At 41.0% G+C, this 13,826-nt stretch overlaps 1 protein-coding gene across 10 annotated transcripts in view; it reads right to left on the reverse strand.

Moving 5' to 3' along the window:
• The window catches only part of ATP13A5 (ATPase 13A5), a 122,285-nt gene that overhangs the window by 39,104 nt on the left and 69,355 nt on the right, over window positions 1–13,826 (reverse strand). For 7 of the 10 annotated variants that reach the window (XM_086319837.1, XM_086319860.1, XM_086319882.1 and 4 more), the window contains exons 13-17: window positions 11,016–11,077; window positions 8,393–8,543; window positions 4,770–4,859; window positions 3,971–4,127; window positions 1,531–1,648 (exon numbers count right to left, since the gene is read on the reverse strand). In XM_086319837.1, the coding sequence (XP_086175963.1) occupies window positions 1,531–1,648; window positions 3,971–4,127; window positions 4,770–4,859; window positions 8,393–8,543; window positions 11,016–11,077 (578 nt within the window). The remainder of the gene's footprint in view (window positions 1–1,530; window positions 1,649–3,970; window positions 4,128–4,769; window positions 4,860–8,392; window positions 8,544–11,015; window positions 11,078–13,826) is intronic. The other 3 variants (XR_015134041.1, XM_086319849.1, XM_086319912.1) reach the window with 1 other exon arrangement.

A 13,826-nucleotide genomic window follows, 5' to 3' on the forward strand; every position in this document is an offset into this window, starting at 1 on the left:
GCAAGGATTTGATTTTATTCACTTCTGAATCCTCAGTGCCTTGAGGGACATCTAATAATAGCCAAGCTTAATAGAAATGGGCTAAACTCGTGAAAGGGTGAGTGTTATTAAGGAATTTTCTTCTGTTTTTGTCCTTTTTTCCCTAAGCCATCCTAAGAAATTCTTCTACTTCCTCATTATGATGCCAGCTTTTTAAACATTTTTAATTTTCCTAATTGGAAACCTCTCCTAAATATAATTTGACTCTAAAAAAAAAATCCTATTCTTTTACCCTGTTTGAAAATAATAACTATATTCTAGGAAGCATGATAAATAGTCTCCTGATATTCTTTGGGAAAACCTGAGATGGTTGGAAATCTAGCACATTTATCCTCATTTTGTGTTATATTTATAGTAATGTCTATCTCACTGGTAGTTTTTAAATGAGAATATCACATTCACATCCATATATATAGCAGCTGGGTAGTGGCTACATTTCACTTCAAGCAAAATACATCTTGTCTTCACATATGACCTTAACTTTCATTAAAATTTGTATCTTGAAAAATTACAAAATCCTATGTTATGAGTCTTTATGTTTGCTCAAGAATAGCTGACACCTTGAATACTAAACCTGAGAGTGCCATTTCAAAATGAGCTTTGTGGTTCTATTTAGAAGATTAAAATGTCATGACTGAAAGACTCATTAGAGATCATCTAATAGCACATCTTATAGTTGGGGGAAATAGACACAGTGTAAGGAAGGGATGTGATTATTGATTTTATTAGAGTAGATGGACTTATTGTAAATAGTAACACATTACATCTATGCAGATGGGCAGATAATTTTAAAAAATTGTATTAAGTGAGGACCTCTCTGTCAGCAAAACAAAATCAAAGATGAGTAACGTACACGATCTCTTATTCAATTTGCCACAGTATTTCTTTACTCTTTTGTCATAAACAATTCAAAAACAACCTTTAAGAACTGCAAAACTTAGAAAGAAAAAATAATTTACAGATTACCCTCTGCAGAAGACAATTTACCCCTTGAATGTAATAAAGAATACTGAATTCTATTTCATATAAGGAACTCAATTTGCACTCACAGCTTTGAGGGGGTATACTACTGATTCCTGAAAGAAATCAAGTCTAAAAATTTATGGAGGTCATTCAAAGTGACAACTGTATTCTCTGAACCCCATTTTTCTAGGGGACCCCTAATCCGTCAGCCACATGATGCTCCATGGTTGAAGAGGGGTTGGTTGTTTTGAGTGGGATGATGGGACATTGGTCAGAGATAACTCAGTGACATCTGAGAGTCAGGAGATCTCAACTGCCATCCTTGTTCATCACCAGCCTGCACTGTGGCTTGAGCAAGTCCTCCCCAATGTGGCTCAGAGTTGCCCCTCTCCAAAGCAAGGCGTTAGATGAGTCATTCTCCATCTCTAAGAGGTTTCCTGGTGATTTGGCTTCCATCCATTCATCTCCAGGGCTCATTCTCTTCACGCACACAGAGCCTGCCCTGGTACCAATTTCTGAGCTCCCTACCTGGTTAAACTTTGCACTTCTGAAAGCTTCTCCATCTTCAAGACTTTGTGGGCAAGGGCAATGACACGGAAGCCTTGCACTGTATAATTTCTTAGCTCCTTTGGGAAATTCTTGGGCACTGCCAAGAGAGAAAAGAGAGGTAAGCACAGGTCCCACTAAAGGTGGCTCAACTCCTAAACAAAATTCTGGATAGTCACAGTGCTTTGTTTTAACTTTCCCTCCATAAAAATGCTTTAATAGAAACACTATGGGGATTTCCCCGGTGGTCCAATGGTTAAGACTTCACCTTCCAATGTTTGAGGCCGAGGGTGTGGGTTCAGTCCCTGGCCAGGGAGCTAAGATCCCATATGCCGCTCACCAAAAAAATCGAAATATGAAACAGAAGCACTATTGTAACAAATTCAACAAAGACTTTAAAAATGGTACACATTAAAAAAATATTTTAAAAAATAGGAACACTATAACTTCAGTTAAATGCCACAAACAACTTCATCAGTATGTTTTTCTTATAATCTAACAGAAATAAATGCCAAAGATGTACTGATCAACTGGGTGTCACATACATTAGCTGAGTTCAGTAAAGACAGACCTCAGGACCATCTACCCAGATGAAATGAGGTACTGGAGAAGGTAATGGCACCGCACTCCAGTACTCTTGCCTGGAAAATCCCATGGACGGAGGAGCCTGGTGGGCTATAGTCCATGGGGTCGCTAAGAGTCAGACACGACTGAGCAACTTCACTTTCACTTTTCAGTTTCATGCATTGGAGAAGGAAATGGCAACCCACTCCAGTGTTCTTGCCTGGAGAATCCCAGGGACGGGGGAGCCTGGTGGGCTGCCGTCTCTGGGGTCGCACAAAGTTGGACACAACTGAAGCGACTTAGCAGTAGCAGCAGGCCAAATCTATCCCATTCTTGTTTTTGTAATTAAAGTTTTATTGGAACACAGCCATACCTGTTTGTTTGTTACCTATGGCTGCTTTCAGGTTACAATGGCAGGGTTGAGCAGTTGAGCCAGAGATGGTGTAGCCTGCAAGGCCTAAAATATTTATTACTTGTCTCTTTGCAGAAACGTTTGCCAATTTAGATAATGGATGACACAGTGCCAACCTTTGTGTGTTTCGATGTGATAATCATAACTAAGGTTAATATGTCTATAAAATTTGTATGGTTTATGTATGTATGGTTATATAAAAATATTAGGGAAAAGAATAGCATAATAAGTGTAGTAGCTTAGGTTCTAGTCTCCACTGTGCTGCCAGCTAGCTTTCTCACCTTGGGCATTTTAAGTCTCTCTTCTGCATCTCAATTTTCCCATCCATAAAATGAAGAGGTTATAGATGTCTATGCTCCCACTCAGCACAGACTTTCTATAATTCTAAAATATCAATAATTCTGGAGGTGATCTATTTCAAGGAAGCTGCTAACACTCTATTTCTTAAACACAAGAAGAAAAAAGAAATCACTGAATATGATATTATCATATGTCAAGGATCAGAAGTTAGGACAATAAGAAGAATTAGACTGACCAGACAAATAAGCAGTGGCAAATGACACCTAAAAAAAGTAACAGCCAACTATAGACCAACAGTCTGTAAAGGATGGAGTTAATGGGAGCTATGAGGAAGATCAATGTCAGAAAAATAGAAGGAATTCTTTTAAAAAACAACTCCAAGTAGAGAAAGAAGTGAAAGCAATCATTTGCCAATTCTTAAAATTCTATGCACAAGCTGATGGCTATCAGCAATTGTAAGGAGAATATAGATGAAAATCAGGAGAAAAAAAGGCCAATTTTATCCAAATGAACTCATTTGAATGCAGCAATATTCTTACAAATCTGGATTGTAGCTTAGAGAGTACATGTTTATAAGATGAAGAAACAATACAAATCAGCTTAAAATCTGGCCCAGAAAGATGAAATTGCTGTGAAAATGATCAGTTACCTTGCTCTAATACCACCTAATTTACTCTAATCACTTTTTTTTCCCCTAAAAGATTTATTGTCTTTATATTCTCCTCCCACTGATCTGAGACACCATAAGTGGTTCCAGCTCCCAGGAGGTGGGTGACAGAGCATCCCTGTTTGGAGAATGAGTCTGGTGTTCAGACCTGTCTCTTTGGTTCCTTCTGAACGCTACTCATTCTCACCGTCCCTGGTCCTCTGACCCCCGTGTAGTTTCCTGATTTGTCCCGATGCTTGTTTCACATCTCCTTCTCTAATGCCACAGTGTGGTTGGGCTTTTCTGGCAAGACCAGAGTCTGATATTTACTCTCTGTTTCTCTGCTTTGAAATGATCACCTCTGCCTTAGCAGATCTGCTGGGCCCACTTGCCACCTACCTAGAAAACAACCACCTCCATGTTCATTGATTTAGGCTGGTTTTCTCTGTCTGAGTTTTAAGTATTTTCACCTCCTGAAAGGGGGAAGTGCCAGTTAGTACCTGTTTCAGGTCTGCAGAACCGAGCCAGCATCTCCGGGGCTCCCTTCATGTAGACATGGAAGTGATCCTCCCCCGCCAGCTGAGCAACCACAGACATCCTCTGCAGGCTGGAGGAAAATGGAAACTGACGCAGGACGATGATGGCTTCCACTGGACTCTAAGTGCACAAAGAGAGAGGAGCTTAAGAAGCTATTAAGGAAGATTTAGCAGATGTACACCAACAAATAATCTTTACTCTGCAGTGAGCCCAGGGACGTGAGGTGGTATATTGTCACAACATTGATATTTTTCTAGCCGCATCTCATCAAGTTGTCTGGTCTACAAAGCCCTTTCCCCTGGGGGCCTGAGAAATCCTAATCATCTTCCAGGCCAAGCTCATAGGTCACCTTCTCTGCGGTACTTCTCTCTCAGCAACGCTACTCACTCCCACCTCTGGACTCCTGCTGCTCTTTCTTCAGCCGTTATTCTCGCACTTGGTGCACTGTATTGCATTTGTTTGCACTGGTATTGATTTTTCTATCAGTCCATGTATTCCTCCAGCACAGAACACAACATGTCTAGTTTTGAAATCACTTTATCTCTTAGCACCTAGCACAGAGCTTGAGTAAACATAGGTATTTTGTGAGTGTTTGTTGAATAAACTAACGAACAAATTTAGGAATGAAGGAATGAGCAAACCAACTGTACACACAGTTAGGATAAGACAAAATAATAGGAATATAAAAAACATATAAAAGGCAGGGGAATTTCACCAGTTTTAAGGGGAACGATTTATATAATTTAAAGAAGCAAACTATACCTGACTGGCTTTTGGTCCTGGCTTTATTATTACATTTGAATCTGATATTCCAAGTTCACAGTAGTCTGCATTGCAATCTTCGATTATCTGCTTTCAAATGAAAACATTCATAAGATTCCTTAGAGAAAAATAAGAAAGAAACACCTCATTTGCATAGCATTTTAATCTTTTCAAAACCCCTTTTACATTTTTCCTCTTCTAAGCCAATTATTTTAATACCATCATTATCAAATTTCTGTTTTTTGATTCATATTAAGGATCTTATTGTAAAATGTCAAAGAGCAGAATTATCGTGATTATATATTCAGTCGTAACTGATTGTGTATGTGTGTGCGTGCTCAGTCGTGTCCGCCTCTTTGAAGCCCTATGGACTGTGGCCTCCCAGGCTCCTCTGTCCATGAGATTCCCCAGGCAAGAATACTGGAGTGGGTTGCCATTTCCTTTCCCAGGGCATCTTCCTGATCCAGGGATTGAACCCGTGTCTCCTGCATCTCCTGCTTTGGCAGGCAGATTCTTACCTCTGAGCCACCTGGGAAGCCAGCAATAATTGATGGAGGAAGCATTAACCGTAGCCCACTGGCTCTTCCTAAAAGGTATGTCTTATAAATGGATGAGGGTAGAGACCTATTCTCCATTACACCTGAGCACATTAGCTCCCAGATGACAGAGGATTGACTCTTGAACTACTTTTTATGCTACGTCTATGCTACTAGCCTAACTAGTTAGCTACAGAGTTACAAGTTAGCTGCTAGCAAATTAGAAAGCATATTTGAAAATAGTTTGTATTCTTTGGATGTTACAGCACTATAAGTTATACCATCTGAAGAACCAATATTTAGCTAAAATATGGGAAAGGCAGTCAGATAAATATAAATAGTAGAAGTCAAAAAATAAAAGACAACATCTGGTCTCTCCTCTACCACTTGTTCAACCTTGGGGACATCACTTTGTTTCTCCAAATCTCAATTTCTTTGGAAAAATATTCTGACATTCCTTATGGTTTCTAATATTCTTAGAATCTATAAGAACATTTTCACTCCTCCTTATGCTTAGTGAAAGTTTCTTAATACCCAAAAGATATTTAACTAGAGACTTATTCAGCTTTAAACTCAGTGAACGATCTTGCACTGTTATGCTGTGTTTGGAGTGGATACAACTGGTCTTAAAAGCAGTTCTTACAGAGCTAATACTAAAGATTTATGTCCCCACATAAGACCCCAACTCGTAGGTCACTTGTACACAGAGAGGAAGCCTTCTCTTTTGGAGAAGAGGGAGCAGTGTTAGAACCAGGATCGAGTCATATAGAGTAATAATGACCATGTGGAACTCCTCACTGTGTCAGCACCAGCGATGCTGGTAAGGATGTTGGTGCTGTTTGCTTATAATAATTACACTGATTCCTCTTCATTAAGATCCAGGAAAGTGAATTCTGTCTTGCCTTTATATTGCAAATAAAAAATACTGCCTTCCATATTAGCAAACAAAGAATGTTGCAGCCATCAAGCCATCACATTACAGCCATCTGGATGGTGAACCCTGGGGGAACTCGGGATGGAAACTCTGCCTGCCAGCAGCCACTTCCTACAGTGCACCTTTAGGAGGAGACTCAGGATGCCTAATGGCTCAGCGGTAAAAACTCTTCCTGTAATGCAGGGGATGCAGGAGACATGGGTTCAATCCCTGAGTCGGGAAGATCCCCTGGAGGAGAAATATCCTATGGGCACAGCTACCTCCAACAGTGCACCCTGAGGAGACTCAGAATGTGAAAACACAAGACACTAGCCCCAGACAGCTGAGATGCATATCAAAGAAAAGATTTCAGTGAGCCCAGACTCTTGCATCTTCCCATACAAATAAAGCACTAAATTCCTTAACTTGAAATGTGTGGTTTTCTTTAAGTAACAGTAATTTTTTTTATTCCAACTACCTTGTCTTTGCTGCAAAAAATCCTATACATGTATCCTAGCTACATACCCCTTCTTCTGTCTTCAGCGCACTCTCTTAGAATTATCTGAGATGCTTAAGTCTTGGGCTTAAGTCCTCAGTTTTGTCTGTCAAATAAAACATAACTCAACTTTTAGGCTGTGCTTTTTTTTTTTTCCCAATAGGCAGTATCAAGCATTTCTCCACAGCAAATGCTCTAATTTTACTTACTGATATCAGAAATTTCCCTGTTTGCCAGGTTTCCCCTTTTATTACTTTGGCCTCTAGAAATCCGTGATTTTCCTACAATAAATCTTTTAATTAGCCTCTTTGCGACTGTCCTTCAGGCTTCCCAGGTGGTAAAGAATATGCCTGCTGATGCAGAAAACGCAGGAGACATGGGTTGGATCCCTGAGTCAGGAAGATCCCCTGGAGTAGGAAATGGCAGGCCACTCCAGTATTCTTGGTGGAAAATTCCATGGACAGAGGATCCTGGTGGGCTCTAGTCCCTGTGGTCACAAAGGGTCAGAGAACATGACTGAGCACACACTCTGTCGAGGGGTTCTGCAGGTCCCTGCAGTTGTTTGTTTTCACTTCTTTACAGCTCTGTTTAAATGCTGTTCTGCATTTCATGTAAGTAGTTTTAGAAAAAAACATTTTTTTTTTGAAGGGAAGAACAATGTGGTTAATTAACTAATGAATGAATGAATGAGTACCCTCCATTCTTTGAACACTTTACAATGCCTGGCTCCCTCAGGCTCACAGTTTCAAAGCTCCAGAAGTGAGTCATTGTTATCCAAATACACATAGGAGGTAATGATTCAGAATCTTTGTTCTGGATTTGAGGTCAGAAAGCTAGAGTGTACTTTCCCCATCTTGTCCTGACAGTTGCCAGTAGGACCTTATATCCTTCAGCTGTCATTCACACTCAGCTGAGGAAATGGAACCCCCCAGATTGAGGGGCCTCCATTCTGGTGTCAAACCCTTTCGCTGGGTTGGGAGGTCCCCTGGAGAAGGAAATGGCAACCCGTTCCAGTATTCTTGCCTGGAGAATTCCTTGGACAGAGGAGCCTGGGGGCTACAATCTGTGGGGTTGCAAAGAGTGGGACATGACTAAGCCGACTAACACTTTTAAGACCTATATTGTCTACTAATAATACAGCAGCTACCAACCAATTGTGGCTATTTCAATTATTTAAAATTTAAAAATCAGTTCCTAATTTGCATACCCACTGTTCAATGCTCAATAGCCAGTGTGGCTAGTGGCTACTGTGTTTACACCACTGCTTTGGATGAGTGTTTCTCCAAGGGTGTTTGTGCTATGGTTTGGCCTATCAAGGTTTTTGTGGTGAAACAGGTTTAGTAAATGCTGCATATTATATCCCCTCTTTAATATTCACAATATACCACCATACATTAACATTAAAGAAATTCTATACTCAAGAAATCAAATTACCTTTGTTTAAATATCAGTTCCCAAATTTATTTGGTGGTAGACCCCTATATCATGTTGCAAAGGTTTGTAGAGTTTTGGAGCAGAGATTGGGAGATTCAGGTAGGATCAGACCTTCATTCATTCATATACTGCTATGATTCTCTGGGTTTCAACCAAAGTTAGGAAAGCCTAGGCACTCCCAGTGAGTACTGGATATGTCTTCACATTTTCCTCATTCAGTTGAACCAAGAAATAATCACCTTACCCAAGCGGTGCCCTCAAACATTTTGAGGTCCAGTGGATCTCCCTGGATGGTCCCATCGAGGAGGATCAGAGAGTGGCAACTGGCCATGGCCGCACACTGTGGGCCCCAGGGCAGAGCCTTGCCTGAGGTAAAGCTGTGGACTTCCTGGAAACTGGTAGAGAAAACAATTCTCAAGTTAAGGTCTTCAACAAAATCATTTTGCACACCCTGACCTTCAATTTTACTGAGATAAAATTTACTGATACCTCACCTCTATGCTCAAAACCTTCACTAGCTCCCCTTCCCCCCAAACCTCATATGATAAATTCTGAGTGTTTGGGTATAATGACAGGGCATCATTGACTTGACGGACATGAGTTTCGGCAAACTCCAGGAGATAGTGGAGGACAGGTAAGCTTGGCATGAGGCAGTTCATGGAGTGGCAAAGAGTTGGACACAGCTTAGTGACCGAACAACAACAAACAGAGCCCTTTGTCAGGTTGCCTGCTGCCAGCCCACAGGGTGGCGGTGTTGTGGGAAGGTAGACTGTGGGAAGGCTCAGAGCTGACATCTGCAAATTGCAGAGCTGTCTCTAGAAAATGACCAGGCAAGAAGTCTCTAGGCCAGTGGGGTAGCAGGGATGGAAAGGAAGTCTGCCTGCTGGCTCCATTCTTCTTCAAGTAAAAGCAGGCATGGATGGGGAATTTCCTTGGCAGTCTGGTGGTTAAGATTCCACCCTTACAACTCAGGGGGTGTGGGTTCAATTTCTGGTCCTGGAACTAAGATACCATATGCTGTGCTTAGTCACTTAGTCATATCCAGCTCTTTGAGACCCATGGACTGTAGTCCACCAGGCTCCTCTGTCCATGGGATTGTCCAGGCAAGAATACTGGAGTGGGTTGCCGTGCCCTTCTCCAGGGGATTTTCCCCACCCAGGGATCAAACCCAGGTCTCCCACATTGCAGGAGGATTCTTTACCATCTGAGCCACCAGGGAAGCCCATGCTGTATAGCATGGCCCCAAAATTTAATGAATAAGTACAATAAAGAAAAAAAAGCAAGCATGGATTCAAATAGTTCTCACAAGTCGGCCCTTTGGCTTTCATCCCTATTTCTTAAAACTCCTGGCATGGATATCTAGCATCAAAAACTCATTTCCCTATTTGACAGTAGGTAGACATTCTTTCCTTCCATCTTACAGCTGAATAAAAACTGTATCCAGGGTTTCTACTTCTCTCAAAGTCTCAGAGTACTAGGGGAAAAGGAGAGAAAGAAGGAACGGAAACTGCAAATATCCCTTTCCCCTTTCATTGCTCTGGTCAGTAGAGGTCTGCCTGTCTGGACCAAAACCTGATCTGTGCATCCAAGTACCCAGAAGCAGAGGCACATTAACGGGAGCCCAGGGAGTTCACTGACATGTAGCCCAGGAATCCTCTGCAACGTCACACTGCCTGACTACTGTTCCCTTGTGCCAGGGCTGTACCCAGGACCCTGTCACCAACCTGGAGAGTCCCTGCATGACTCCTTCAGTGACAGCAGCCTCAGCCACTGTTTGGAGCCCAGGTGGTATACCCAGAGCTCAAGAGCAGAAGTGTCTCCACTCTGACTGAGAGGGTGGGTCCCAGCCCTGCAGGGAAGGGAGTGCAGGGGGCATTCTCTGAGGATGGGCACTCCCTCTTGTCTCTAGCTCTGTTTGGGGGGTAGTGTTTATGTGATTGCCCTCTCCACTCCCTGTTGTTGTTGAGTCGCTAAGTCATATTTGATTCTTCACGACCCCATGAACTGCGGCACACCAGGTTTCCGTGTCCTTCAGTATCTCCCAGAGTTTGCTCAAACTCATGTCCATTGAGTCAGTGATGCTATCCAACCATCTCATCCTCTGTCACCCCCTTCTCCTCCTGCCTTCAATCTTTCCCAGCATCAAGGTCTTTTCCAATGAGTCGGCTCTTCACGTCAAGTGGCCAAAATATTGGAGCTTTGGCTTTGGCTTCACTCCCTAGTGCCAGCTTTTAAACCTTGTCTGTAAAATTTGTAGCCATACTCCCTTCAAAACCCATCTTGTTTGTTATCTCCTCCAGGTGGTATTCCTTGATCTATTCATTGTCAAAATGAATTTCTACCTTTTATCCACTATGTTGTTATAAAAATCAGGACTGTCTTTTATCAAGCAATCATTATTATGTCTTCTTCTCTACTGTGATATCTGTGCCTTAATTCTTTTCCCAGCCCATGTGGTACATTACAGGTGGGTCCATTTGCACCTTTCATCTCACTAGAGTGCGAACTCCATGAAGGGGGAGATGGGGGTCTTCCTTTCTGGATTTCCCACCTCACAAGCCACCCAGGAAGCCTATGCAGTTTTAAATTAAACACAGTCCTAGTTTCACTCTTTGCTTTATTCACTCAACTCCCTAATCGTCCACCTTATTCTATTCCATTTTTCATGTGGAGTTTGAAGATCTACTTTCCCCCTCTGATTCCGAATTTAGAACTCATTTTATTTAACAAGTTAGATTAATGGGGAGCCAGTACCAGCCTATTATGTATATTTTATGTGAGATTCATCCCTCGACACTGGAAGGATGGACTGGAGCGTCACAAGGCAGCCCCACCAACCACACACACTGTCTTCATTACGTGCCTACCAGTTGTCAACAGTAGGGACAGTCCCCCAGAGGTCCAGTCCATCTTCTGTGAGAGTACCAGTCTGCAAAAAAAATCAGAATGGGTTTTACCAGAAGATTTAGAGCTTTTAACTATAAAACCCAAGCTCCGAAGAAACCAAAGTATGTTTAGCTTTCCCAAGCCCTTTCTTTTTACATTAGATGTTTATTAAAATTTTTTTCACTATTGTCTATATTTGTAGTAAGTGTGATACTCAGCTATCCATTAGTTTTCTTTTTTTTCCTTCTAAGAACAGACTTTTTAAATTTTTATTTTCCATTTGTTCAATGATTCTTTTTAAAATTTAATTTGTGTTTTATATTTCATTAACATATAGTTGATGTAAAATATTCTACAAGTTATAGGTGTACTCACAATTTTTAAAGGTTATACTCCATTTATACTTATTATAAAATATTGGCCAAGCCCTTACTGGCAAACATCAAATTTTAAATCAGAGAAGAGCACCTGAAGGAAGGACTCAGCCGGTGACAAATGATTCCCAAAAGACCATGTTGAAAATTAAGTTGAGTCTAGTCACTAATTATTACCAAATGCAAGTGCTTCCTTTTGTTTGTTTACTGCCGTGACCACTGCTGTTGCTGAATGAGAAAGGTTCAGGGGATAGAAACCCAACAAGAACCAGCTCAGGTCTGCCTTCTCAGTTGGCACCTGTTGTCTTTCCAAAGCAGAGGTCAGAATTTTTTCTTTCTTTGCAAGACTGTTTAGTTCCTAGTCTGCTATATGGTTCACAGCTATTTCCTAAAAATATGGCTGACATGGTGACTGTCCAGATTGATAGTGAAATGTTGATAAAGGGCTTTGAGACTACAGAGAGAAGTGAAGTGCTCATAATAAACATTAATTAATGCCCAGGAATGGGTTAGACTGTTAGATCAAGAGGAAAATGGTGGGGAGGGTTGATTTGCTGCATCAGGGGAAAGTATTTGTCAGATAATGTAGCAGAGAAAGCAAAATGGGGCTGAGTGCTATCACAGCACTTTTAATTTGCCCATTGCTTCACAGTCGATTATTAATTACAAACCCTAGTGTCTTTATGCAATAGGCCAATGGCATTTGGCCTGGTCTACACCCAGTCAGAATAAGGAGGTGGCTACCACTGGCTCAGCTCTAACTATCAGTAATGCATTGTGAAGTGATAGGGAATGTCCTTTTCAACACTGACACCTTTGTTTCTGACACTTTTTCCTTGAAAATTATCACCAAATAAGACACTGAAGTCTTCAGTTTTCCATCAAATGATATCTGTTATCATCATAGCACATTTGCATTAGCACCATGCTTTACAGGGAAGTGTCTGCAGTGCTTTCTCTTCTTACAACTAGGGTGCAGACAGTCTCAGTATAAAGGTGAAATGAGCAGCCCAAGGGTCCATTGGCACACAGATTGGAGAGAAAGAAACAGAATCCAGCCTGTTTGGAGACTTCCACCAGAAGACAAATGTTACGTGAATTGTGAAAAGCATGTGGAGAGAAGTCTGTACTGAGCTTCTGGATTAAAGAAACAAGGAAAGTTTGTTTTATTAACTAATTTGGACTTCAAGGAGAGCTAACACGCTTCGTGTAGGTTATTCCTTCAAGAACAACAACAGCAAAAGAAAAAAGCAAAACACTACTTTTTTCATGTACCTCCTATATTTTATAAGGACTCCAATCCGTGTGATTAGATTCCAAAGGTTCTTGAGTTGCTCCATTTCAGCAAGAGTTAGCAACTTAATTCAAACTGAAATATTTTCCTGATGATTAGATATGTTTTAAAACATCAATATCTCGAACATGAAAACAGAGATGATACCGTAGCAAAAATAGATAAGGGACAAAGTTATTTCTCTACATGAAAATAACCCTTATACAATAAAACTAGCCATAAATGGAAAAAGCACTAAATTACAGTTGCTGTTCTAAAGTGAATAAGATAGAAAAATAAAACTTCTTAGTATGAATACTAGTCCAGGCTTAGACTGAATTGAATAGAAAAGAGAGAGAGAACTTGTTTTAAAGAACTTGTAAGAAGCCAGTGTAAAACTGGAAATATATGGGAATAAATATACTCAGAAGCCCAGTGGTGAATATCTTCTAAATTGAAATAACACCAGATGGAAATTCAATTAATTGTGGAGGGCTTTATTCTAACATCATGGTGGTAGAGTTTTATAACATGAAAGAAACAGAGAATTGTACTTCAACTATCTTAAAAAGTCACACAGAAACTTAGTGTCAAATTCATGATTAGATGTCCCATTTCACTAATTCCCAATCATGAGTCTTTGCATAATAAGATGCCATCATGACATATGGAGTCTGGCCAAGTCTGCTGTCAAGCATCCTTAAGACAGTCTAGCAAAGGAGCACAAGGATGTGGAGGGAAACGCTTTCTACAGGAAGAAAAGGGAAGACCTCTGGAAAAATTAGTTTTAGAAACAGATATGTAATGAGCACATTTTGTAAATCTCCCTCCTATATTCTACACACTGGTGAGGCTGCTGGGTCAGTAATAGGAATTGCTGTCAAGAGTTGTTCTCTGGCCCTGAATCTAAAAGGTAGCTACTGTTAAGTTAACCTTACAGGTTTCTTTGTCAAAGGAAACTAGAAAAGAACTATGTAAGAGCTATGCCACTTCTACCTGGGGACCAGGACTTGTCAGGTCTGATCATGGTGTCTCTCCAGCTTGGCCTTTGCTCTCTGTTCCTCTTTGTCTAGGACAAGGAGCCATCTTCTCCGAGCACATGAAGCCCTGAGCAGCTGGGCTCATCGGTTCCAGCTGCATCCTGA

This window comes from Bos grunniens, chromosome 1, assembly GCF_055505025.1.
Source record: "Bos grunniens cultivar Pamir isolate PY7600 chromosome 1, Bosgru_T2T1.0, whole genome shotgun sequence".
Lineage (NCBI taxonomy): Eukaryota > Metazoa > Chordata > Mammalia > Artiodactyla > Bovidae > Bos > Bos grunniens.